This window comes from Pongo abelii, chromosome 1, assembly GCF_028885655.2.
Source record: "Pongo abelii isolate AG06213 chromosome 1, NHGRI_mPonAbe1-v2.0_pri, whole genome shotgun sequence".
Classification (NCBI taxonomy): domain Eukaryota; kingdom Metazoa; phylum Chordata; class Mammalia; order Primates; family Hominidae; genus Pongo; species Pongo abelii.
In genome coordinates, this window is record NC_071985.2 from 176,652,166 (window position 1) to 176,679,455 (window position 27,290).

At 42.3% G+C, this 27,290-nt stretch overlaps 1 protein-coding gene across 1 annotated transcript in view; it reads left to right on the forward strand.

Annotated features, from left to right (window-relative positions):
* The window catches only part of PLPP3 (phospholipid phosphatase 3), an 85,415-nt gene extending 79,912 nt beyond the window's left edge, over positions 1-5,503 (forward strand). The window contains exon 6 of the mRNA XM_002810774.6: positions 3,588-5,503. Coding sequence (XP_002810820.3) covers positions 3,588-3,713 — 126 coding nt within the window. The 3' untranslated portion in view covers positions 3,714-5,503. The remainder of the gene's footprint in view (positions 1-3,587) is intronic.
* Positions 5,504-27,290: the final 21,787 nt, after the last annotated feature.

The following is a 27,290-nucleotide window of genomic DNA, read 5'->3' on the forward strand; positions in this document are numbered from 1 at the left end:
ACTCATTGGCCTATAAACTCCTGGAGGGTAAAAGACTGTCTTATGTATATTCATCTTCATATTTTTGGAATTTAACACATAGCAGGAATCCAATAAGTATTTATTGATTGCATTCATTCATTTTCCAAAAAAAGAGTAATTTATAAAATTCAAAGAATTGGAGAAACGGAATTGAAAACAAATGTTCTGCACATTGTAACTTAGATCTCTTCTCTGTGCTTAGGGTATAGTTTTTCTTGTTTGCTGGAACTGTATTTATTGTCCAATGTGTCCTTTTGTCCAGTAGAGATCTGTGGAGTAGGATTGTGGGCTGGGAGTGGGTTTATCCCACAGACCTAAGACAGCTACTTAATTTGTATAGACCCTTCCCAGCCTGGGCCTCTGGGTTTTCTTTCTGGGTGGAGATCATCTTCTGTAGGAAATGGAACTGCTCCAAGCCAAGAAGCTTTTACTTACGTACTTTTACTACGTCTTTTTGTGTCCTGCTGTTCAAATATTAGGAAGACTGAACCCTGTTTCAGTCTTGACAGTATTATGTTTCGTGATCCCAAAAAAAAGTGTTTGTGTAACCTCAAGTCATGCTGAAAGTGAAATACAGCTTAAAGTGGGATTCTGCTGGACCTGACTCAACTTTTCACCTCACCGCTTGGCTCCGTGCAGGCAGTATTTGAGTATGTGGTTCCCCCTCAAGTCTGTAGGAGTTGTATTGCCAATAAAGTCCAAAGCCAGAGTGCTTGCTTTCTAGTAAGTAGAGAGAATTTTTGAAATTCAACGACAAACATTTATTAAGCCCTTGTTGTGTACAGGGCTCAAAGCTAAGTGCTTTGGGTGATTCAGGGTGATTAGGGATAGGATTCCATCTTCAAGAAGCCTCCCATCTAGGAAGAAAGGTCGATAAGCATAGTTTTGGACACATGGGAGAGGATGGCTTTCTCTGGGCCCAGTAATTACTTTGGTATCCAGATCATTAAAGAACAGAACGCCTTCTGTTGAACTATGTAACAGTCACAGGTTTAGATCTTCTCAAGTTATTATTGCCTTTAATCTTCATATGATTCCTATCGTGCAGTTACGAAATGGAAACCCTAAGATGTAGTGACTATGAGCTCAGAAAATTAGATTGCGAGATAAGCCAGTAGATTGAGGTGGTAGATTGTTCAAGATCTTGAAGGGGAAGGTGTTTGGGGGGGGACGGGGGAGCTGTCCCCAGCTATATTTGCCCTTGGCAGATGGGATGGATTCTGGGAGAAAGCTCTAAGAAATTAGGCCTGTACGACTTATTTTCATGAATCTAGCTGCTAAGCTGGAATAAGTGAAGTTAAAAGTAGTGATGGGCCAGGCACGGTGGCTCACACCTGTAATCCCAGTTCTTTGGAAGGCTGAGGCAGGCGGATCATGAGGTCAGGAGTTCCAGACCAGCCTGGTCAGCATGGTGAAACCCCGTCTCTACTAAATATATAAAATTAGCCAGGCATAGTGGCACGTGCCTGTAATCCCAGCTACTCAGGAGGCTGAGGCAGGAGAATCACTTGAACCTGGGTGGCAGAGGTTGCAGTGAGCTGAGATCGTGCCACTGCACTCCAGCCTGGGTGACAGAGTGAGACTCTGTCTTAAAAAAAAAAAAAGAAAGAAAGAAAGAAAGTAGTGATGGGGAGGGATTGATCAAAACCTCTTCCTCTGAGACAAAGTGAAAGATAAAGAGGAGGATAATTTTGAGCTACAGATGAGGACATTGTTGTCTGCACCTCTCAGATGATAACATCATGTTAGTACAAAAAGAAGTAAGGCCACTGGGGGAGATAAAGGAAAATGTGGGGCTGTGGCTGGGGTGGAGAAGAGTTGGAAAGTTTAATTATCTTCACATTGAACTTTAGTCGAGTGTTTCCTTATACTGGGGACTCTTGAAAACAGTTTCCCAGACCAACTACAAAGAATTTTCTGGCAGGGGAGCCTAGAGCCTACTGGCAGGTTGTGCACAGATCTTTTCTTTCCTGATCCTCAAGTTTGACTCTGACTAGGAGACAAATCTTTTGGAACCATGGTTTTCACTGTGCAAACCTCCTGACAAAAGAAAGGGAGAAAAGACTTAATTTTTTCTCTTGCAAAGTGGTACATCCAATAGCACTCAAACTGTGAATGTTTTAAGATGTTACACTTCTTGGCTAATATTTCATTTTCTTGTAGTAGCATAGAAATAGCCTAGCTTTATTTTTTTTTAACAACAAAATAATACTTATTATATGTTTTGGTAGGTAATATATGCAATGGGTACAAAATTCAAAAGGTACAACAGGTTTTACAGTGACCAGTAAACGTCTGTTTCACCTTTGCCTTCTAGCCACCCAGTTCCCTTCTCTTGAGGTAACCAGCATCACCAATTTCTTGCTGTGATTTTTATAGCACTTTCTTGATTGCCATGTTGCTACAGAAGGGACATTGTGAAAATCAGTTTAACAAATAATTCAAGTCCCTACTGTGGCCAGGCCCTGGATCGCTAGAGCCTTAGTTTTGGTAAAATCTTATTAGGAACTTCATTTTCTTGCCTATAATGTGGCCAGAGTGAAGCCACAGTGCTGTCATTAGTAGTGAGCACATTACCATCTGCAGGACAAAGACTCATCAATTCAGAAAGCTGTTGGATATAGGAACTTTGATAGTGTTTTAGTTGCTATTTTGAAACCCAGCCATGTGTTTCCTATTAAATTACATGACTGATTGCTGCCACTTATGGTTACTTAGTAAAAACTCCTGTTGCTAAATGGCTCAAATGGATGTCTGTGTATTTATTTTGCCATCTAATACAAAGCATAAATTTTTCTTACTTCAGTAGCTCATCAAGCCCTTGAATCTTTCATCATAAGCTCATTGAAGCAGGAACTATGCCTGTGCCATCCTCACACCTTTGCAAGTGGCATTCAATAAATGTTTCTCAAGTATTGTTCAGACTCAGTGAGGTCACATCCCCAGGAGGAAAAAGGACGCTGGGAATAAGTGATAGGAGATTTGTCATTAACCGTTCCTCCAGGTTAGTTGCCAACTTTCTCAGCAATGAGAACCTGGTTTCTTGACCCCCATCAAATGGTTGATATCACTAAGTTTTCAGGAAAAAGTAGTCACCACTGCCTGACTTCAGCTCTTGCTGATAGGAGTTCATGTTGGCTGATCTTTTTCGGTTACACCCTGGATTCCTTTGTGAGGAAAGGGAAAGTAGTGTGAATTAATGACTATAACTAATTATGACCTGCTTCCTTTGTTTAGGAACTTATCTTTCATTGCTATTCGTTTGCCTTGAGAAATAAGGAAGTATGGGTTGCAGATATGGGCACTGGACTGAGAGTCCTTAGAAGTGGATTCTACTGAACCGGTGTTGTGCAACCTGGGACATGTCACTGCCTTTTCCTGGGTCTCAGTTTCCCTATCTGTACAATAAGTCTTGATGATATGATCTCTGTTGTCCTTCCCTATTCAAAGAGTTATGATTTGGGGCCCCTTTTCCTGAAGTCTGCGCTCCTCTGACTTTCCTTTTCCCTCTGTACCCAGACCCCCGATGTCAGTTACTGACTTCGATCTCTGATTTGTGCTTCTAGGTTTTCTTCGTGTCTGACCTCTTCAAGGCTAAGACGACGCTCTCCCTGCCTGCCCCTGCTATCCGGAAGGAAATCCTTTCACCTGTGGACATTATTGACAGGAACAATCACCACAACATGGTGTAGGTGCCACCCACCTCCTGAGCTGTTTTTGTAAAATGACTGCTGACAGCAAGTTCTTGCTGCTCTCTTATCTCATCAGACAGTAGAATGTAGGGAAAAACTTTTGCCCGACTGATTTTTAAAAAGGAAAAAAAAAAATGTTTTACTTTGTGGCCTTCCAAAATAGGTAGTGTTCGCCTATGTGGAAACAACAGCAAACTAACACCAAGTGCCAGAGTCCTGGATGTGCAATTGGGTTAAGTGTTCATGTTCTAGTGAACACTGCTTGTTCAGGAACAAACACTAAAATGATTTGAGTAGAGGCTGCTGGTCACCTTTTGTGACCTGAGGAATCCCAGGCCTGTGAGAAAAGCAAAAATTCACATTGTAGCACACGATGCCAGAAATAGCACTGAATCAAGAAAATAGCCATTGCGGAGCTGCCCTCTTGGGTCTTTCTGTCCATCCCATTCTATTCTGTACTGTGACTTTAGTTCAGGAAGTTTTGTTTTGTGTTTTAAATAGAAGGAAAGAGCAAGTTTGCTCAGTCAAGTGATCAGATCCCGAATCCAGATTCCCAGTCCTAAGGCCTTATCACCTCCCCTGCCCATAGGCCAACAACCATAGTTCCTCACATTAGTGATTAGCAGACTCTTTGTGGACGAGTGAATTTCACAAATAGCACAATTTCAGAAGAAATCGAGGGCACAAGCCCTCACTTTTCTTCTTTTGACGCATCATCCTGTGATGTTGAAATGTCAATTGCAGGGTGCTGATGTTGTGCACGTCAATCACCGGGCACTTGCACACTCTTAGAAACAGTTCGACTTCGGTTACTGCCTTCTCCCTTGAAATCCTTGCTGCGTGCCCACCAGGATTTCCTGTGAGGGCCCGGGGATGAGCAAGGCATGGTCTGCCACCAGCTGATGGAAAGCAGCCTTCTGTACAACAGATGGGAGGGTGAAGGGGGCAGAATGAAAATCGAACCAACCTTTTAGCTGTTGCAAATCAGAAGGAGCCAGAGAAGCAGGCAGTCTCATGCCTGAGAGGTTACCCTTCAGGATGACAGAGCTGAGGGTCTTTGTAGGAGTTGCTCTTGCTGTGTAAAGCACTATTGTCTTGGGGTTGACCCCTAAGGCAGTTCTTGGTAGGTTCTGCTGGGCAGAACATATGGGTTAAATCTCGGTAGAGAGTTTTCCTCATCCTCTATCCATAAGTGTCCTTCCATGCAAGGTCCCACTCTAGGTGATAGGCAGGGACCCCTTCTACTGAACCTTTGAGGAAAGGAGGAAGGAAGAAATGCGTTTAGATCTTGGATGCAGACCTTTCAAAGGGTTAAATGTAACCATATAGATCAACCACATGCACATCCTTACTACAAAATCCGTCCTTTCATTTCAACTTATAGCAAGCTATGATTTTTATATATAAATATTATATAAATAATGTATAAAACATTAAAAGTTAACTATGTAAGATATTATTTCTGAAACAATTTAGCTATATCCACTATGATTATAAACTGTGTCTCGACCTGTGTTATTTACATTAGCTGCTTAAAAAAGCATTGAGTTAATTTTTTTAAATATCAACTAAAATATCATAGTTCTGTGGTAGACATTGTTTTATAATGAAAGAAATAACTGCAACTAGAGAAAACTGTATAAAAACATTGTCAGTATTTTTATAAGGTTCCATTTTGTAAAGAGAATAATATTCAAAGACTTTTGTAGCATACAAAGTGAAAACTTGTATCTGCGAAACTATACTTGTATTAAATGTGCTTTTTAAATAAAAGCTCGTAACACAACTAATTAAGGACTTGCAAGCCTGGAGTGTTTGAGAGATGTTTGTCTCAGGTGTGTGGGTAGGAGAAAGAAGCATCGTGGGCTGGCCTCTTTGAGTGGGCTTGCCTCATCTCAGGGCACCGACTCCTGATTTTTTTCAGTGGGAAATGTGGTTGTTATAGGGTAGATACTGATGTCTGCCCTGCTCTTTCATCTCTGAAAGCCTGTTTGCAGAATGAGGCCCTGGCTCTACCCTCATCTCAGGCTCTTCTAAAGAGCTTTTGTATTCTAAAGAGGATTTTTCCATCAGAGAGGTAGGAGCTGTAGGAACCCTGAGGGCAGATAAGCAGCCTTCACTCTAGATAAGGTATGCTGGAGGAGTTTACAGAGGGAATCCTGTACACAGCCCACATCAAAGGAAGGCTGAGAATGGCCTGTGGCTCCTGCTTCCCTTCCTTGTGTTTCTCCAACCTGGAAGAAAAGGGGAAGCTAGAAATTCACATTTATCGAGCACCTGTGTGCCAGGGATTTCTGCCTATTTGTTCTGTCTGATCTTCACAGCAGTTATTTTGAGAAAGAAGGAATACTAAAGAATGCAAAGATGAAATGATTAGTCTAAGATCCTAGAGCATTAAATTGTAGGACAGGTCTTATATTAATTTGCTATGGCGGCTGTAACAAATTACCACAAACGTAAAACAACATAGATGCATTGTCTTACAATCTTGGAGGCTCTAGGCAAGAAGCTGTTTCCTTGCCTTTTCCATCTTTAGAGGCCACCCACTTTCCTTGGCTTGTGGCCCTCTTCCTCCATGTGAACATGGAGGAAGCAACATTGGGTCGAGTCCTCACCCTGCCATCTCTTTGGTTCTCCTCTTCTGCCACCCCTTTCACATGTAAGGGCCCTCCTTGGTGATTACACAGGCCTGCTCATAATCTAGGATAATCACCTATATTAAAGTCAGTTCACTGGCAAACTTAATTCAATCTGCTGCCTTAATTCCTCTTTGCCATGGAACATACATTCACAGATGCCAGGGATCTAAGACATGGCCATATTTCGGGAACCATTATTCGGAGTACCAGAGTTCACCCTCTGGCCCTCAAAAGATTCACATCCATCCCACATGCAAAACAGATCACCCTATCCCCACATCCCCTAAAGACCTAGGATATGGCAGTATCAAGTCAAAATCCTAAATCTTAACAACTTAAACACCCCAAATCTCATCATCTAAACTAACCCATTCAAATTAGGTAAAAAGGAGGCTCCACATTTAATCCACCCTGGAATACACTGCCCTCTATGAACCTGTGAAACTTAAGAAACAAGTTATCTGCTCCCTAAATTCAGTGGTGGGACAGGCATAGAATAACAGTTATAATCATTACTATTTAAAAAGGGAGAGAAGCCAGGCATGGTGTATCACTCATGTAATCCCAGCACTTTAGGAGGCCAAGGCGGGCGGACCACGAGGTCAGGAGATCGAGATCATCCTGGCTAACATGGTGAAACCCCATCTCTATTAAAAATACAAAAAAATTAGCCAGGTGTGGTGGCGGGCACCTGTAGTCCCAGCTACTTGGGAGGCGGAGCTTGCAGTGAGCCGAGATCGTGCCACTGCACTCCAGCCTGGGCGACAGAGTGAGACGGTCTCAAAAAAAAAAAAAAGAGAGAAAGAAATAGACGGAAAAAAGATGTCATCAATCCCAAGCAACTTCAAAATGCAGCCAGGGACCAGGCATGATGGCTCACTCATGCCTGTAATCCCAGCACTTTGGGAGGCCGAGGCAGGCAGATCACTTGAGGTCAGGAGTTCAAGACCAGCCTGGCCAACATTGTGAAATCCCGTCTACTAAAAATACAAAAGATTAGCTGGGCGTGGTGGCACACGCCTGTAATCCCAGCTACTCTGGAGGCTGAGGCAGGAGAATCACTTGAACCCGGGAGGCAGAGGTTGCAGTGAGCCGAGGTTGTACCACTGCACTCCAGCCTGGGCAGTGGAGTGAGACTCTGTCTTAAAAAAAAAAGAAAAGAAAAATCCAGCTAGGGATGCTCCATTTGGCTTCAAGGCCCGGAAATAGACCCAAGTGGCTCGTGTCTCGTTTCTTGCCACCAAGGTCAGCCTGCTCTTTGCTGCTAGACAATGCAGCGCCCTCCAGCCCCTGGAATAGCTCAGCAATTTCACAGCATTTTTCTATAAATGGTGATGTCCCTTTGAGCCCCAAAATGTAGCTAGGAAGATCCTTAATGCCAGAGGCCAAATTTTCACTTCAAATCTGAAGAACCAATGCCCAGAGGGGCAGAACAACTTTTGTTGGTGGGGGAAGGAGAGGGAAGGCACCCAGGGAGTGGAGGGACTGGTGAGACCAGAGCCCAAGCCTCCTGATCCGAGTACCCTAGTCTTTCCATTTTACCTTCCAACAGTACTTGACAAACCAAACTTGAGAAGTAGCCCCGTTTCATGCGGACTTCAGGAAACAATGGAGCTGCATGGTATTGTGAGGAGCAGCATGATGTGGAGAAGGAAACAAGAACCTGGGGACTCAGACCCAGGTTGCAGTCTTGGCTCTGACACTTACTGGCTATGTGATGTGACTTTGGGCACGTTTCTTAACCTCTCTGAGCCTTGGGTTATTGCTCATTAAAGATGAGATTTACAAGATCTGTTTTTATACCTCTTTGCTCACGGCATTCTGTGAGCCTTCACTTGCTTCTTTAAATGTGGTTCACGGACTAACAACATTTGTATCCCTGGGGAGCTTGGTAGAAATATAGACCTAGGAGAACCCTGCCCCACCCCAACCTACAGAATCAGAATCTTCCTTTGGGTAAGATCCCTAGGTGACTCATATACACAATAAAGTTTGAGAAATACCCCCACTCTTTGCTCATTAAACCTGCAGACTCTTTTCAGGTGTGCTTCCCCCAAGCCACACTCCTCTGGGGCTTGGCTCGGAGCATGCTGGGTGCAGACATCAGTAACCTCTTAGCTTAATGTACCAAAATTGAATGCATAAAGGTCTGTATCAAGACTGTCAGATTCTCAGGGGCAGAAGCAAGTCTTATCCTCTGCAAATCCTGCATGTCTGCCTGGCACTGAATAGTTCCCGGCAATTTTGAACCAATTAATCATCATCCAGGTCAAAAAGTCACACGATTCTTGGTAACCATCCAATTAAACAGGCTGCAGGGACATAGAGAATTGCAAAACATTGACCCTGTCCTTAGGAATTAATGAGGACTTAAATTTTCTCTGAGGTAGAGATAGAAGGAAAAAAACAAAAAACTTTAACAGCTAGAAATCTGCATAAGATTCCTGCCAGTTAGAATAAATTCATACATTCATTTGTTGATTCCAAAGTATTTCCAAAGAACTGTTTATGTGCAAAATCCTGACGCAGGTACTTTCATGCAGTCTGCTTCATTTAAATCTTCAAAAATCACTGTTAAAGTAGATAGGATTGGGGGAAAATGAAGAGAAGTTGGTTGATAGGTAAAAGAATACAATTGATAGAAGGAGTAAGTTCTAATATTGGATAGTACATTAGAGAAATTGTAGTTAACAATAATTCATTCTGTATTTCAAAATAACTAGAAGAGAAGAATTGCAATGTTCCCAACATAAAGAAAAGATAAATGTTTTAGGTGATGGATATCCCCAGTACCCTGATTTGATCATTGTATATCACATACATGTATCAAAGTATCACATGTACTCCAAATGTTTGTACAACTATGATATATCAATAAAAAATACAAAATAAAAAATGTAGCTATGAATAGTCTCATTTTACGGAGTAAGAAACTGAAGCTGTTAAGAATCTTGTTTTAGTTCACACATCTAATATGGGATAGATCTGGGATTCTGATCTAAATGACTTCAATTATCCATTGACTAATATTTATTAATCACTTCCTATGTACCAGGTACTGGTAAACACCAGAAGTAAAACAGTAGATAAAATGGGATGCCAGCTTCAAGGAGCTTATAGTCTTAAGGGGAATACAAACAGTCAAATTACAAATATGTAATTAAGAACTGGGATGAGTGTTCTGAAGAAAGAATGCAGGAGGAGCTATGAGAGCTCTCAGCAGGAGGACCTGCTATTGAGAAGGGCTTCCCTGAGACCCACCTAGGGCTGAAGTCTGGTTACGGCACTGACTCAACAAAATGAATGGAAAGAGCCCGGCCTTTCAGGAGCGGAGAGCCTAGAATGCAGGTCTAGTAAATAATGAGTAAATAATCCCAGTAGTGTGATGGGGAGGAGGGGCCTTTATGAAGTGCTGTGACATGGAAGGAATCAGAAAGACCTGGATCTGGCCGGGCGCAGTGGCTCACGCCTGTAATCCCAGCACTTTGGGAGGCCCAGGTGGGCGGATCACGAGGTCAGGAGATCGAGACCATCCTGGCTAACACGGTGAAACCCCGTCTCTATTAAAAATACAAAAAATTAGCCGGGCGTGATGGCGGGCGCCTGTAGTCCCAGCTACTCGGGAGGCTGAGGCAGGAGAATGACGTGAACCTGGGAGGCGGAGCTTGCGGTGAGCCGAAATCGCACCGCTGCACTCCAGCCTGGGCAACAGAGCAAGATACTGTCTCAAAAAAAAAAAAAGAAAAGAAAAGAAAAGAAAAGAAAGATCTAGATCTGCTCCCTACCCTGTGTAAGCATCCCTTCTAGAACATCTGACTCTGACAAGAAATGTCAGGTTTGTTTGTTTGTTTTTGCATAAACCCCTCTGATATGGTTTGGCTGTGTCCCCACCCAAATCTCATCTTGAATTCCCACGTGTTGTGGGAGGAAGCCGGTGGGAAGTGATTGAATTATAGGGGCGGGTCTTTCCTGCACTGTTCTCGTGATAGTGAATACGTCTCACGAGATCAGATGGTTTTAAAAAGGGGAGTTTCCCGGTACAAGCCCTGTTCTCTTGTCTGCTGCCACGTGAGATGTTTCTTTCACCTTTCTCCATGATTGTGAGGCCTCCCCAGACATGTGGAACTGTAAGTCCCATAAACCTCTTTCTTTTGTAAATTGTCCCGTCTCAGGGAGGTCTTTATCAGCAGCATGAAAATGGGCTAATACAGTAAATTGCACCAGTAGAGTGGGGTGCTGCTGATCCAGGCCTCCTGCTTTTTTATTTTTTTGAGACAGATTCTTGCTCTGTCACCCAGGCTGGAGTACAGTGGTGCAATCTCATCTCGCTGCCACTTCCACCTCCCAGGTTCAAGCAATTCTCCTGCCTCAGCCTCCCTAGTAGCTGGGATTACAGGCACGCGCCACCAGGCCTAGCTAATTTTTTGTATTTTAATAGAGACAGGATTTCACCATGTTGGCCAGGCTGGTCTCGAACTCCTGACCTCAGGTGATCCACCCACCTCAGCCTCTCCAAGTCTTCTAAAAGAAGACAACAAATGAGTGAATTATCAGAGATAAATATTAGTATCAGGGAGGCTTTGGTGGTATTCTTTTGATTCCCAAACTGTGTAAATAATAAGAACAAGAGAGACAACCTATTTTTAAAACTTCATAACAGGATATACAAGTGGGAGATAAACATATAAAAGCATGCTCAACTTTTTAGTCATGGGAAAATGCAAATTAAAATTACAATGAAATATCATTGCATATCTATGATATTCTTGTCTAAAGTCAAAAAACAGAAAACAAAAAACAGCGAGTAGTACCAAGTGTTGGTGTGGATGTGAAACAACTGGAACTCTCATTCACTGCTGCTGGGCATGTACACTTGTACTATCACTTCGGAAAACCTTTCCAGTATCTACTAAAGCCAATAATACACATACCCTATTCTCCAGAAATTTCACTCCTAAAATACATATCCAACAGAAGGAAAAATGTGCGCACAACAAGACATGTACATGAGTGCTCATGACAATACTGTCCCAAACTGGAACAAACCCAAGTCCCCATTCGCAACTGAGCACCAATTAAATAATGAAATTAAATATTCACTTGAAGAATACTATTTAGCAATAAAAACCAACAAACTCGTAGACATACAACAATATGAGTGAATTGCACAAAAAGCATATTGAATGAATGAAACCAGGCACAAAACAATACATACTATATGGGCTCATTTTTATAAAGTTTAAAACAGGCAAAACTAATCTATGGTGATAGAACTCTGATTTGTGGTTACCTTTGGGGCTATACATTGACTGGGAGAAGACTTGATCTGGGTGGTGGTCACTGTGTGAAAATGTGTTAAGCTGCATACTTATGATTTATGCACTTGTCTATTTGTAGGTCATACTTCATTGAAAAGGAGAAATGAGGGAAACTTGTATAAACAAAATTTTTAAACACCAAAGGAAAAAGAAGACTGGTAGTATATTGGCCATATTACCACTTAAATAGCTTTCAAATCCATCCCTGACCACTAACCTGTGCCAGACCTCATTAACTCTTTCTTAGCCTATTGCAAACAGCCTTCTTACCGGGTCTTCCTGCCTCCATTTACCCTCTGCTAAGACCTCTTCCACTCAGAGGTTGGGGGAGCTTTCCAAAGTACAAATCTAAACTATGTCACTCACTTGCTTAGGGAATAAAATGCTTAGCATGGAATTTATTCTTATTTTTAAATTTTGTTTTATCTTGAAAATATACTATAATACAGAGAATAACATGAGACCCCTGTGCCTAGCACTCAGCTATAACAAATTAGCATTGGGCCCTATTTTTCTGGATCAAATGTTGTTGTTAGGAAATAAACCATGGAGATAACATTTAAGCCCAGTCACTCCATTCCACACGGTCCCTCCCCAAGGTAACCATTATCCTGAATTTTGGTATGTGTCTTTTAAATTCAGGTTTTCTTACTTGATCCAAAATATGTATGCATCCATGTGCCATATAAAGAACCAGTTATGAGTTTTAAATGCATATACATGTAAATATTATTAAAGTAGTATGTATTTTTACTATATATTCTGATCATTCCATGTTGTATTTTGCACTGTATACGTGATGGCACATAGACCTGGTGTGGTTCATTTTAGCCACTCTGTGGTGTCATTATATACGAATAAACCATAACTTACTCATTCATTATAATATTGATGGACATTTAGGTTGTTTCCAGTTTTTCACTGTTTCAAACAATGAAGTAACAGAAACCCTATGTTTTCTCCTTATCCAAGTAAGACAGAGTTTTAGTCTCAATGGATTTAGCAATGAAATCACTGCATGGTAAAGTATATACATCTCGACTTTAATAAATATTGCCAAAGTGCTCTTCAAAACAGTTGTATCAAATTTATACTTTTAGCAGCAGCATCTGAGATTGACAATTGACTTCCATTCTCAACTATTTGAAAGTATGACAAAGTTATTGTTATACTTTTAAATATTACCAGTCTGATAAGGATGAATAAGAAAAATCTTTTTGGGTTTTAATTTTCATTTTCGACACTAAATAGGATGCACTTGTATGGTTTATAATTTTTTATTGTGAGCTTATCTATAGCAGGGCTTGTGTTTTCTCTGCGAGTCTCATATGGCCTGATCTCTAGAAAGCAGTTTTGTGTTTGCTTCTGTCAGGAAGGAGACACAGAGGTTTCTTTGGCCCTGGGCTAGGCAAATCTAATCACGCCATTCTCTTTCAAAACTCTTTACAGAAAACTTACAAAAATAGTTCAAACTGCTTAGATAGATACATAACACTGAATGATTTGGCCTCTACTTCTCTAACTTCAACTTCAGCCTGAAGGTATTACTTAGGTTTTTGTTGCTGTTGTTGTTGTTGTTGTTGTTGTTGTTGTTTTGAGAAAGAGTCTTGCTCTGTAGCCCAGGCTGGAGTGCAGTGGTGTGACCTGGGCTCACTGCAACCTCCGCCTACCAGGTTCATGGATTCTCATGCCTCAGCCTCCTGAGTAGCTGGGATTACAGGCACGTTCCACCATGCCTGGCTAATTTTTGTATTTTTAGCAGAGACAGGGTTTTACCATGTTGGCCAGACTGGTCTGGAACTCTTAGCCTCAAGTGATCAGCCCCCAAGGCATGAATCACTGCACTCGGCCTTACTTTGGTTTTATACTCCTCCTTTCTGATTTATGAAGCTTCTTTGGATCTGGTCATATATTAATGGGAAGAGAAAGTTGTTTTTCTATGTATTTTTTTTTTTTTTTTTCCTGGAGAAGGTAGTTCTGGATTAGCTAAGTCTGCCATGTTATTAGATTTGGAATTTCAGGCCAGGCGCTGTGGCTCATGCCTATGATCCCAACACTTTGGGAGGCAGAGGCGGAAGGATCACCTGAGGTCAGGAGTTCAAGACCAGCCTGGCCAACATTGTGAAACCCCGTTTGTACTAAAAGTACAAAAACTAGCCATGTGTGGTACATGCCTGTAATCCCAGCTACTCAGGAGGCTGAGGCAGGAGAATCGCTTGAACCCCGGAGGTGGTGGTTGCAGTGAGTGGAGATTGTGCCATGGTACTCCATCCTGGACAACATAGCAAGACTGTCTCAAAAAAAAAAGATTTGGAATTTCAGCATGAGATTCCTTTCATGATTTAGAACTTGCCTATCTCTCTACCACTATTTCTTTCAACACATCCTCCTTTCCTTTTGTCCCCTAAAATCCAGCCATTCTGAACTACTTGCAGTTTTCCCAAACTCATACCACTTTGCTTTGGCATATGTATTTACTTCTTCCTAGTCCTCTTCAAGGATCAGATCCACCTCCACCTTCACCAGGAAAACTGAGCCCTGAGGTTAGATTGAACGGCTTTGCTGGCCTTCTACTTCTTTCTTGCTCTGTAATTGACTGTCTGTCTGTCTGTCTGTCTATCTATCTATCTATCTATCTATCTATCTATCTCATCTATTGACTGTGAACTCTTTGAGGGCAATGATGAAGTCTTTTTTTCCCCCTAACTTTTACTTATTTATTTATTTATTTTGAGACGGAGTTTTGGAGTCTTGCTCCGTTGCCCAGGTTGGAGTGCAGCGGCGTGATCTCAGCTCACTGCAACCTCTGCCTCCGGGGTTTAAGCAATTCTCCTGCCTCAGCCTCCTGAGTAGCTGGGATTACAGGCGCGTGCCACCATGCCTAGCTAATTTTTGTATTTTTAGTAGAGACGGGGGTTTCACCATGTTGGCCAGTCTGGTCTCGAACTCCTGACCTCGTGATCCGCCCAACTCAGCCTCCCAAAGTTCTGTGATTACAGGAATGAGCCATCATGCCTGGCCTCCTAACTTTTATTTTAAATTCAGGGGGTACCTGTGAAGGTTTGCTACCTGGGTATATTGCATGATGCTGAGGTTTGGGGTACAAATTATCCCATTGCTCAGGTATGAGCAGAGTACCCAATAGTTTGTTTTTCAAATCTTGCCCTCTTCTGTCCCTGCCTGCTCTGGTTGTCTTCAATGTCTATTGTTGCCATCCTTATGCTCACGAGTACTCAATGTTTAGCTCCCACATTTAAGTGAGAAGATCTGGTATTTAGTTTTCTGTTCCTGCATTAGTAACTTAGGGTAATGACCTCCAGCTGCAGACACGTTGCTGCAAAGAACATTTTTTTTAATGGCTGCATACTATTCCATGGTGTATATGTATCACATTTTCTTTATCCAGTTCACCATTGATGGGCACCTGGGTTCATTCCATGTCTTTGCTATTGTGAATAGTGCTGCAATGAACACGTGAACACATGTGTCTTTTTGGTAGAAAGATTTGTTTTCTTTTGGATATATACTCAGTATTGGGATTGCTGGGTTGAATAGTAGTTCTGTTTTAAGTTCTTTGAAAAACCTCCAGACTGCTTTCCACATTAGCAGAACTAATTTACATTCCTACCCACAGTGTATAAGTGCTCCCTTTTCTCCACAGCATTGCCAACATCTGTTATTTTTTTTTGACTTTTTAATAATAGCCATTCTGACTGGTATGAGATGGTTATCTCATTGTGGTTTTGACTTACATTTCTCTGATGATTAGTGATGTTGAACATTTTCTCATATGTTTGTTGGTCACTTGTGTGTCTTCTTTTGAGAAGTGTCTGTTTATGTCTTTTGTCCATTTTTTAATGGGGTTTTTTTTTGTTTGTTGAGTTGTTTAAGTTCCTTATAGATTCTGGATATTAGGCCTTTGTCAGATGCATAATTGGTGAATATTTTCTCCTGTTTTGTGGATTGTCTGTTTACTCTGTTGATCATTTCTTTTTGTTGTGCAGCAATTCTATAGTTTAATTAGGTCCCACTTGTCAATTTTTGTTTTTGTTAGAATTGCTTTTGAAGACTTAGTCATCAATTCTTTACCAAGGCCAATGTCCAGAAGGTGCTTCCTAGATTTTCTTCCACAATTCTTATAGTTTGAGTTCTTACATTTAAATCTTTAATGCATCTTGAGTATGGTGAAAAGTAGGGGTCCAGTTTCAATCTTCTACATATGGCTAACCAGCTATCCCTGCACCATTTATTGAATAAGGAGTCCTTTCTCCATTGCTTATTTTTGTCAACTTTGTTGATCAGATGGCTGTAAGTGTGAGGCTTTATTTCTGGTCAATGACAATGTCTTATCCTTCATTTTTTCCTTAGGCTAGAACATAGTAGCTGGCACAGAGTAGGTTCTTGTTAAATACTTTTTGATTGAATAGATGACTGAAGAGTCTCCCCTTTAGTTTACATGCAGAAGTGTATGTGTGTGTTGTTATTATATGTGCAAATATGTATACGCACTTGTAAATATATTATGATTGGATATCCACACAACTTTGTGTGTCTGTGTGTGTGTATCTAAGTATACATGTGTATGCATATGTTCACTCTGCTTCTCCTGAGTGGGTGACACAAACTATTAGGTGGCATTTGTGGAGATGCTGCATGCAATGTTTTTGGTGAAAGTGGAGAAGGGAAATAAAGGATAATTGCCACTTTAGTGGCCAAACCATGGAATATGTGGTCCAAGCAGCTTTCATTCAGAAACTCTTGCTATGGAAGGTGCCTGTTATGGAGGTGGGGGGGTCCAGAATTATTTGTATCTATGTAAACACCACACTGCTCTTGGGTTCAGGGTGTTGGGAGGACAGGGTGGAATGAGTTTTGACACAAATGGACAGCCTTGGTGGACAATGGTTCCCATAGACCTGATCTCTTCAAATCCAATTAAAATTTGTGTGCCCAGTTTTCACTTTTCATTTTCTCTTTAATCCGTTGAGGCCAGTTCCTGCTGCACACAGGGGTCTCTTTCTAACCCATTAAGTCTCTGCCTTCTATTTCTGTGGGGTTTTTCCTCTCATTCTCTGGCATGTGTGGGAAAACAGAAACTTACTGCTGGCACTCTCTCTTTCAGCTTGATTCATGGGATGCTGTCTGGGGTCCACCTTTATTGGCAGAGGAGTTTCATGACCATGATGTTATGTCTGCTCAGTTGGAAGACCCCAACATGAATCAAGACATCAGAGGAAATGAGTGCTGATCCTCCAAGAAGACAAGCTCATGAAGTCATCATCAGTGACGGCAAAGGAAATTAAGGAAAACCAAGGTCAGAGTTATAAGAGTACAATCAGTGTTTGTTTATTCATTCATCATTCATTCAATAAATGTTCACTGGGTCCTACATTGAGAATTAGGCATAGTTCCTTCCCTTAAGAAATTTGCAGTCTAACCAGCAAGATTGACCTATGGACAAAAAGAAAGACAAAGGTAAGCCTAGGATGCTATGAAAAACCCAGATAAGATGAATCTAAAATACAGGAAGATCAGAGAGGAAGCAAATTGCACTGATAAAGTGCATGGGCTTACAGTGAGATAAACTTGATTTTAAATCTCCTCTCTACCACTTAACTACATAAGCCACTCACTAATTGAGCATCCATTTCTTCAGTTGGACATTGGACATAATACCTATGCAGAATGGTGGTGATGATTAAATAAAATGAACATTTTAGCATAGAAATTAACTCACTGCAAGTATTAAAATGGAAGATATTTTATTATATATTTTATATAGATGGTGCTTAATGTTAAATTTTGAAGCAACATGTAGAAATTGGCTAGATGAAGAGAATGAAGCATGGTGTTCTAGACAAAGAACACAACATCGTCCAAAGGTCATGTTATGCAGTTTGATGTGGTTGAGGTAAAGGGCTCATGTGCAGAAGTGGTAGAAGCTGAAGTCAGAGTAAATAGAGGACAAATCATGCAGGATATCTACCTAAGAAGTCTGAATTATTTTCTGAAATCTATATTTAGAGATTTTAAAAAGAGAATAACATGTTTAGATTTGCATTTTTAAAAAGTTACTTCAAGGCAACTTGGCAAACTTACCAAGAACCTTTGATCTAATAATTTTACGTCCAGGAATTTATAAGGAAATAATCAGAGATTAAGAAAAAAATTATGTACAAGAATTGAAACATTTTATAATAATGAAATTGTGAACAATCTAAATGTTAAATAATTGGGAAATGATTAAATGAATTATGACATAGTCAATTGATGTAATATTTTAAAGAGTTCAAATGTATTCAACAACATTTAAGGGTATAGAAAAGCATTCATAATAAAATGTCAACAAAAACTTCAAAGCTTCAATACAATGACCCAGTTTGGGTTTAAAAGAGAGAAAGAAAGAAAAAGAAATATCTATATGCACAACCAAACTATTAGAAGTAGCAGTACAAAAAATTTTTTAAACCTGTAGTTACTTCTGTATAGTGAGATTATTGGTGATTTCTATTTTTTTTTCAAAATTTTCTGCATTTTCCATATTAGAATTAATGTGTAGCTTTTACAAATTAATAAAATATTTTTTAAAGTGATCCCCCTGGTAGGTATTATACAGAATAGTTGAAAAATGGTTTACATAGGAGAGACAGAAAGAAATGAACAATTAGATGACTGTCGTAATAATTCAGGGGAGAAGTGATGAGATTTTTAGCTAAGGCACACCCAGAAGGTAGGGAGAACCAGATATGGATTCTAGAAATATAAAGAGTTAGAATTGAGAAGACTATTGGATACAGGTGGAAAAAGAACAAATCAAACATGTTGCCCATGTTTCTGTCTTGTTTCTCTCCTAGACTTGGTGGAGTTTGTACTGATCTCAGAGAGAGAGGGAAAACAGGGAAAGGGTAATTTGGAGGAGAAAGTGGTAGAGATCATTACTGCTTTGGATATGTTGAACTTGAGGTGTTTGTGGGATCTTAAGGTGGACAAATCTGGTAAAGAGTTGGATAAATAGGTCTGAAGTTCATTATTCATGTATTCATTCAAATATATTTATTGAGCATCTACTATGTGCCAGACAAATACAAATTCAGAGTTGCGTTTGGACACACAGCAATGTACAAAAGAGAATAATGCTTGCATTCCAGTTTGGAGCTGGAACTTCCAGCTCACAATAGACATCTGGGATTGAAGATAGGCTTTTAGGAGTCAACAACTCAGAGACGGTAGTGGGAGATAAGCCTTGAGAGGTGGATGAAACAGATGGCCCAGTGTGGGGGGGTGTAAAATGAGAAGAGTGGGTTTAGTTTGGATGAAGTTCAGACAGGCTATTTCTTTTCTGTAGCTCAGAGGATTGAACTGCTTTGCTAAATATCTGCTAACCCCTTAACTATGATAACTACTTTCTGATTATACTCAATTCCCAACCTAGCTACCCCTTCTGTGAGAGGTGAACAAATCACTGTCTGTCTCCTAGACTTGGTTGCCACACCTCTAAACTAAGAAAACGATAAATTTTACCTGCTTCAATATGATCTTCCTGCCGCAGGGCCTCTGCACGATCTGTCTTCTGCCTAGCACGCTCTTCCCTGTGACCTTCCCCTCCTTCATTCCTTCTTGTCATTCATATCTCTGCTCAACGAACACTTCTGCGGAGAAGACTTTCCCGATCTTCCCTGTATAAAGCAGGATGCCAAGCCCCTATGACTCTAGCACCCTATTCTAATCATTTCTCTTTCTGATATTTCTCTTATTATTTTTACTTATTATTGGTTCTTCTAACCCCCAACTAGAATGTGTGATAAGAGTATGGATCAAGCTTGTTTTGTTCTTTATTTCTGACTCCTGGAACAGGGCCTGGCACATAGTAAGCAAGAAATAATTTTGGGATTATTTTAAACTTGAATTTTGAATTATTTGAATAATTTTAAACAAATAAGACCAGCTTTAGGAGTAAACAATAAAAAACAATTATTGAGCATTTCTAGGTGCCAAGCACCTTGTTAAAGACTGATGATGTAGAACAAAGTCACAGTTGTTTCTTATTTGCAAAGAGCTTTACATGTCATGAGAGATACAGACACATATGCAGCCCTTATAAGGGAGCCCTTATGAGGGAGTGAGTTGGTACAGGGAAGGATCTCAAGATGTGTTTGTATTCACGGAGTCTGGAACTAGATAGTCTCAGGTTCTAAATTGGAACACTGGGATTTGGGATTAAGGTGCAAACTTGATATTCTGACCCACAGACTCAAGTGATGAATTAAAAGATGGGACAGGAGAGTGAGTCTCCTTTTAAATCTTTGCTAGATTTTGAGCTTTTTATCTTTCTGGTTCACATTGTCCATCCAGAGATGTATATACACAAACATAGTAGGTACTCAGTAAATATTTGTTGAATAAACAAAAACCTCATTTCAGAGTGAAATAAAATTCAGACTTGGTGTATACATGTAATGGAGTATCATTCAGCCACAAAAAGGATATACATTTTGACACATGTTACTCCATGGATGAACTTTGACGACATTATATTTAGTAAAGTAAGCCAGTCACCAAAAAGACAAATACTATATGATTTTCCTTATAAGAGATACAGAACAGTCAAACTCGTATAAACAGAAAGTAGAATGGTTGCTGCCAAGGGCTGGGGAAAAGAGGGAATGGAAAGTTGTCGTTTAATGGGATTAGGGTTTGAATTTTGCAAGATAAGAAATCCCAGAGATTGGTTGCACAACAATGTGACTATGCTTAACACTACCCAACTGTACACTTAAAAATGGATAAGACGGTAAATTTTTATGTTGTGGGTATTTTACTAAGCTTAATAATAATAATAATAATAATAATAATAATAATAAAATTCAGAGTGTGTGGCTAATTATTTAGCTGCACCTGGATCTTACATGTAAATTTATATTGGGCAGTTTTAGATACAACTTACAAATGTGTGTTAGAGTACACAATTTTTCTTTTTTATTTTCTTTTTCCCCTGCAAGGCAGGGTCTTGCTGTGTCACCCAGGCGGGAATGCAGTGGCACAATCTTGGCTCACTGCAACCTTCGCCTCCCGGGTTCAAGCTATTCTCCTGCCTCAGCCTCCCGAGTAGCTGGGATTACAGGTGCCTGCCACCACGCCCGGATGATTTTTGTATTTTTAGTAGAGATGGGGTTTCACCATGTTGGCCAAGCTAACCTCGAATTCCTGACCTCGTGATCCGCCCTTCTTGGCCTCCCATTGTGCTGGGATTACAGGCGTGAGCCACCGCGCCCGGCCAGAGTACACAATTTTTCAAAATTATCTTCTGCAGGCAGGTGAACCATACAAGTTTGAAGCCCCTTAGCATAGACAATTCTTGAAGAGCTGGCCTGTAAATGGAAGCTGAGAAATGGGTTAAGTAGCTGGAGGAAGATAGGGAGCCAAAAGAGACTCTTGTTTTTGGTTTGCTTTTGTTTTTAAGATGGTAGAAATGTTAGTGTCTGTGCGCTGAGGAGAATGATCCAGACAGAGGAAAAGTGATGGTGCAGAAGAGAAGAACTCTGGGAGGGTTTTCAGAGCTGTGAAGGGCTTGGGCGTCGAATGCAGGTGGAGGTTCGGCCTATGGCAGGGCAAAACTGCTTTCATGCGAAATCATAGGTCGGAGGGCAGAACAGGATGACCACCGGGCAAGCCACACTACAAATCAGGTGGGTGCCTGGGGAAAGCTTGCAGAAGTTCTGGCCTGATTGCGTCTATTTCCTCAATAAAATAGCAACAAGGTTAGCAGCAGTGAGGAAAGATGGGGGAGCTGAGAAAAGAGAAAATGTAAAATATTTGTTTAGAAGAGTGGAAGAGAATCCACTGGGAAAATGTAGTAGGGATGTAAGTCAGCATTAACCACCCATTTGGGGTTAGTGTCAAGAATTTATTGGGAATAGTCAGCAAGGTAGTGTGCCTTGCCCGGCAGATGCAGGTGAGGGTGGACAAGAGTTGAATTTAACCTGCTTGGGGTTTGGCAGGTGCGTACACCTATGGGTTCGAGTGGCAAGGGAGTTTAGACCGAATAATTAAAATGACGGAGCACGGACTTTATGCTGAGGAAGCAGAGAAACCGACGGCATAGGGATGGCTGGGGGCAGTGAAAAGGCGGGTAGGATCAACGGATTGTTGTGTCCCTATGGGCTGTCGAATGCTGCAGCTGGAGTGTTGACTTTTATTTTGTAGATTTCAGCATATATACATATACGCTTAAATTATATATTACATGCTATATATGTTATTATATGTTATATATTATCTGCATATATACACACACATATTCCCAGAGAAAGTTAAACTTAACCTGGTCTCATATATACTACACATATAAAATATGTATATACACATATGTATGTATACACACATAGACATGTATACATACATATATACGTATGTATATATAAAAATATATACAGATATTTTAAATTTCATATATATTTTCCCTCCCCTCCAAGAGCCCTTTCTGACCCCTGACTCCCTTCTTTAGCAGCCCCCAAATGGTTTCCGTGGGTGGAACATCTCCCTGCGTTTCTAAGGACATCAGCGCACGTGGTTTCTTTCCCGGCCGCCGCAGCCCACTTGGTCAGTTTCCTCCTAGTTTTGGTCTGGGGCCCTCCCGCCAGGGCTCTGCCGGGTCTGCGGGTCGGGGCCGTCCTTTCACCCTGGAGGAGAGAAAGCAGAGATGGAAGCTGGCGCGCTCGGGCGGGGCCTGTCCACTGAACCCGACGAGGCTTGGAGGGCCCCGGAGGTGGGCGCGCCTCGGCCGTTCCTCCGCGGCGGGGGCTGCTCCGGACGCCCCGCGTCTCGGGCCTGGGATTCAGCCTGCGAGGTGGGGGCGGCCGGGGCGGCGGCTGCCGGGAGGGGCTCATTGTTCTGCCGGCCGCTTTGACTTCATTTTCTGCTTTTCATCCCAGGCCAGGACGGTTTGGAATGCAAATGCGGGCTGCTTTTGTAGCTGTGCGTTTGTCTGGGAGCCGTGCGTTTGTTTGGGGTGAGATCACAGCAAAAGAGTTTTGTTTGGCTTTTTAAATTCTTCTGGGGAGAGCAAAAGAAGCTGGAGGAGCACTGGGGGCGGAAGACCTCCCCGGCGGGAAGGCGGGGCAGGCATGGGCCCAATGGGAGCAGCCGTCGGCTTCTGCAGGCCTGGTTTGGAAAGGAACCGGGTCAGAAGGGTGTTGAACATTAACTCCTTGTGGCCTGGCGGATGGGGAGTTGGGGGTTTCCAAGCTGCTCACCCCAGAACATGCGGTCCACTAACACTGTATTTCGTGCTTCCTTTGTGCCACACCCTGGGGACATTTCCAAAGAGAAAGGTGACGTCCAGCCCTTTCACGTGACTGCATCTAAGTGCCCTCTGCCAGCAGTGGATATTCGGGCACTTCATCCTCACGACCCTGTGTTGTAGATATTACTGTCTCCATTTTATAGATGAGGCAGTTGAGAGTTAGAACATCATCCAGATAGTATGGGACAGAGCTTTCTTGAGGCTGGGATCTGCCTTCAAAGCCCAGGCACTTTGTTACTCCAGGCCGACCAGGCCCTCGAGGGGTACCCAGCTTGGTAAGCAGGGAGAGAAGGAGGGAAACTAAGAATGATAAGTCAGATTCAGAAGAGTGGTATCCAGGTAAATGCTCGAAGCATAGGAAGAAGCCAATGGAGTGTGTTTGTTTGTTTTTGAGAAGGAGTCTTGCTCAGGCTGAAGTGCAGTGGCCTGATCTCGGCTTACTGCAACATTTGCCTCCCGGATTCAAATGATTCTCCTGCCTCAACCTCCTGAGTAGCTAGGATTACAGGCACGCGCCACCATGCCTGGCTAATTTTTATATTTTTAGTAGAGACGGGGTTTCACCATGTTGCCGAGGCTGGTCTTGAACTGGTGACCTCAGGCGATCCACCTGTCTTGGCCTCCCAAAGTGCTAGGATTACAGGCGTGAGCCACCTGTGCCAAGCCTATTTGTTTGTTTTGAGATGAAGTCTTGCTCTGTCTTCCAGGCTGGAGTGCAGTGGCGAGATCTCGGCTCACTGCAACCTCCACCTTCCAGGTTCAAGTGATTCTCCTACCTCAGCCTCCCAAGTAGCTGGGATTACAGGCGTGTGCCACCACAGCCAGCTAATTTTTGTGTTTTTAGTATAGGCAGGGTTTCACAATTTTGGCAAGCTCGTCTTGAACTCCTGACCTCAGGTGATCCACCCCTCTCAGCCTCACAAAGTGCTGGGATTACAGGCGTGAGCCACCGTGCCCGGCCTGTTTGTTTGTTTTTGAGTGACTCAGGGAAATATTCCCATAGGAGGTTAAACTTAACCTGGCCAGAGGATGAGAAGGGAGTAGGTTTTCCACAAGCACTGCTAGACATATCAGGTCCAGGGAGCAGCAGGTTCAAAGATGGATTCTGTACCAGAATCTCTGTACACAATTCTGGTACACAGAATGCAAGAACTAGAAGGCCCTTAGGAAGCTCCCACCCTTTCATTTTACTGAAGACATAAAAGGAGACCCAGAGAGGGTAAGTAATTATTTAAGATCACAAAGCAAGCGAGTGACAAAACTGGAACTGGAACCCAGGTGCTCTACCCTTTAATCTTTCTTAACTCAGTAGTCACACATACAATGTAAGGGAGTTCACACTTGTGTAGCACTTAACAATGGGCCAAGTACTTGATATACTTTCCTCTCTTTTAGTCCTTGTAACAAATTCATGAGGTAGCCACTGTTTTACAAAGGAGAAAACTAAGACACAGAGAAGCAACTGATTCAAGATCACACTGCAAATCACGCCCCAGAACCCATGCCCTTTCCTACTCTGCCACAGCGCTGATAAGTAGGTAAGGAAAGAAGGGAGGCCCAGAGAAGGCAGTTAACAATTTTAAGATCATAAAACAGGCAAGCGAGGAAAAACCATTTCAATGTAGAAATTTTGACCCCTGTATTCAGATGAGGAAATGGAGACTCAGAGGTGTCCAGTGACTTGCCCAAGAACACAGTGAGAAAGTGGTGGGCCTGGCATTGGAGACTATACCTGTGTTCTTTCTGCTCTGTCTGGCTCAGCCCCCACCTTGGATGGAGAAGCAATCAAAGCTCCCCTTCTCTTGGTGTCTTTCAAATCTTTTACAGATAGCCCTAGTCCTGGTCCAGTTGCATGTTCAAATCTCCTTCGCCTCCTGGATGAGAAATTACCTGCGTAAATGACTCACTGTGTGAATAGCTGGGCAGGGATCAGAACCCCGGTCTCTCTGCTGCCAATGTAGTGATTTTCTATACTCTTTGCTTTCCCCTGTGCAGCATGGCATCAGGGAATCTGGATCACATTATCCCCAAGAGACCAAAATGTGAGTCACTTTTGGCTCTTGGGGTCTTTTAGAGAAGCCACTTGGTGCAGCAGCTTTTTAGGTTTGCAGGATAAGGACTGAAGGGGCAAAGCTGGGTCAGGACAGCCTGCATTGGAGGCATGGGACCTGCTTGAACTTAGTTAGCATGTCTTTTTTGTTGTTGTTGTTTTTTTGTTTTTTGTTTTTTGTTTTTTTTTTTGAAAAGTAGTCTTGCACTGTCACCCAGTCTGGAGTGCAATGGCCCGATCTTGGCACACTGCAACCTCGGCCTCCTGGGTTCAAGCAATTCTCCTGCCTCAGCCTCCTGAGTAGCTGGGATTACAGGTGCCCACTACCACGACCAGCTAATTTTTGTATTTTTAGTAGAGACAGGGGTTCACCGTGTTGGCCATGCTGGTCTCGAACTCCTGACCTCATGATCCACCCCCCTTGGCCTCCCAAAGTGCTGGGATTACAGGCGTGAGCCAGCGCTCCTGGCCCAGCATGTCCTAATTCTGGGTGAAGAGTGACGAGCAGACAGAAATAAGAATTGAGGTAGAAAAATGAGTCTCCCTAAATATTTCTGAATGCCCTCACTGACCCGGCGAATACGATGCATGAGAGTGTTCAAAATTAATTAAGTTCGTCTGACTTGTCTTCACCACTAGCTAAGGTGTCTCTGAGGACTTGACTTCCAGAAGGAATATTTGGAAGGAAGATTTCCACTGTGGAAGAAAGCTCTAGACTAGATTTCAGGAGGTTTAGGGGGCTCAAGCCAGCTGTGCCACTTACTGGCTGTTTGACTCTGGAAAAGTCAGTTCACCTCTCTAGGCCTCACTCATCATTCATTCATTTACTCTGTCATTCAATAAACATTTCTTGAACCCCTCCTGTGGGCCTGGCATGGTACTGATGCCTGAGAACTTCTAACCAGACAGCCCTTGCCGTGGAAGAACTCACTGCCTTGAGAGGGAAACAGACAAGTCCAGAGATTGTGAGTGGACTCCAAACTATTTTGGGGTGTGAACCAAAACCCCCAGAGGAACTTGTCAACAGGACCACAGTTAGCTCTGTTGGAGCCTTTGTGAAAATTTGAAAAAGGCACCCCTTTTTGTGGGTGACTGTAGCTCCATGGCAGGATGCCCAGCTTGGCAAGCGGAGCACAAGCGGAGATTTTTCACCCTTAGTTGTCCCCTAGGCTGGTTGCTCTTGCCTGGTGAGGCATCTGTAGCCCAGAATGTCAAGATTGAGACATAAAGTTTCGATAGAGGCTAAGTTGGAGGAGCCCACTTCAGGCTGAGGAAAAAAACACATGCAAAAACTGCAGGCTTGGGGAGGAGTTTCTCACACTTGGGCACCTGGATGCGGTTCAGTGTGATCACAGTCAGTGGCATATGGGAAAAGTGAAGAGAGATGAGATTAGGAAGATTGGCAAGGGCCGTTTATTACTCATTGGTTAAATAAATAGGTATTGAACATCATTCCAAGTTGAGTGTTGTAAACACTAGGGAAATAGCAGTGAACAAAATAGACAAAATCTTCTGCCCTCGAAAGTCTCACATTCTGGTGAGATCCTGATGGCCCTCCAGCTATAGAAGGGCATATTAATTTCTGCCCAGTGTTCCTTCTAACATTATGTGAGTCCCCAAATGAGATAATGCGTGTAAAAGCCCTCTGAGAACTGGGAACATCTGGATTATTCTTATGAATAATCACTTTTAACTTTAATCTGAGTGACCAACATTAATGCCTAAGAATTTGGAAGCCTATTCTTGACACCAGGCACTGACCTGACCCTTCCTTCTGGGAAGAAGACACCTTTGGTCATGATGCTACAGGAACTGTCTGGGTCAGCTGAGATGGCTGGCTGGCCCCTGACTTCCCTGGCCTGTTTAGGAATTTACCAGCGCATCCTCAGGGTATGGTACCTGCAGTGGTTAAAGGCTCTTTCTCTTCTGAGTGAAATACAGATGGAGATAAGACAGTCATTGAAAAATTATGAGTAAAAAAGAAGCTTTCTCTATGGGGTAAAAGTGGGTTGAGGGACTTCAAGAAGCCTTGTCGGGTTGTTTCCAGGTTAGGCACTGGGTCTGGCTTGATCAGTAGGTCTGATTCAGGTGAAAGGCTGGTTTCTAGGCATGGGGAACTTGGCCTCCCCCTTACTGTGAAACTTCGGGCAAACCACTTCCCCTTTCTGGACTCTAGCTCCTTCCTCTATTAACCAGGAGGTTGGACATATTTGAACTTTAACAACAGAGCCTTTTGAACTCTCCTATAAAACCCTAATATATAAACTA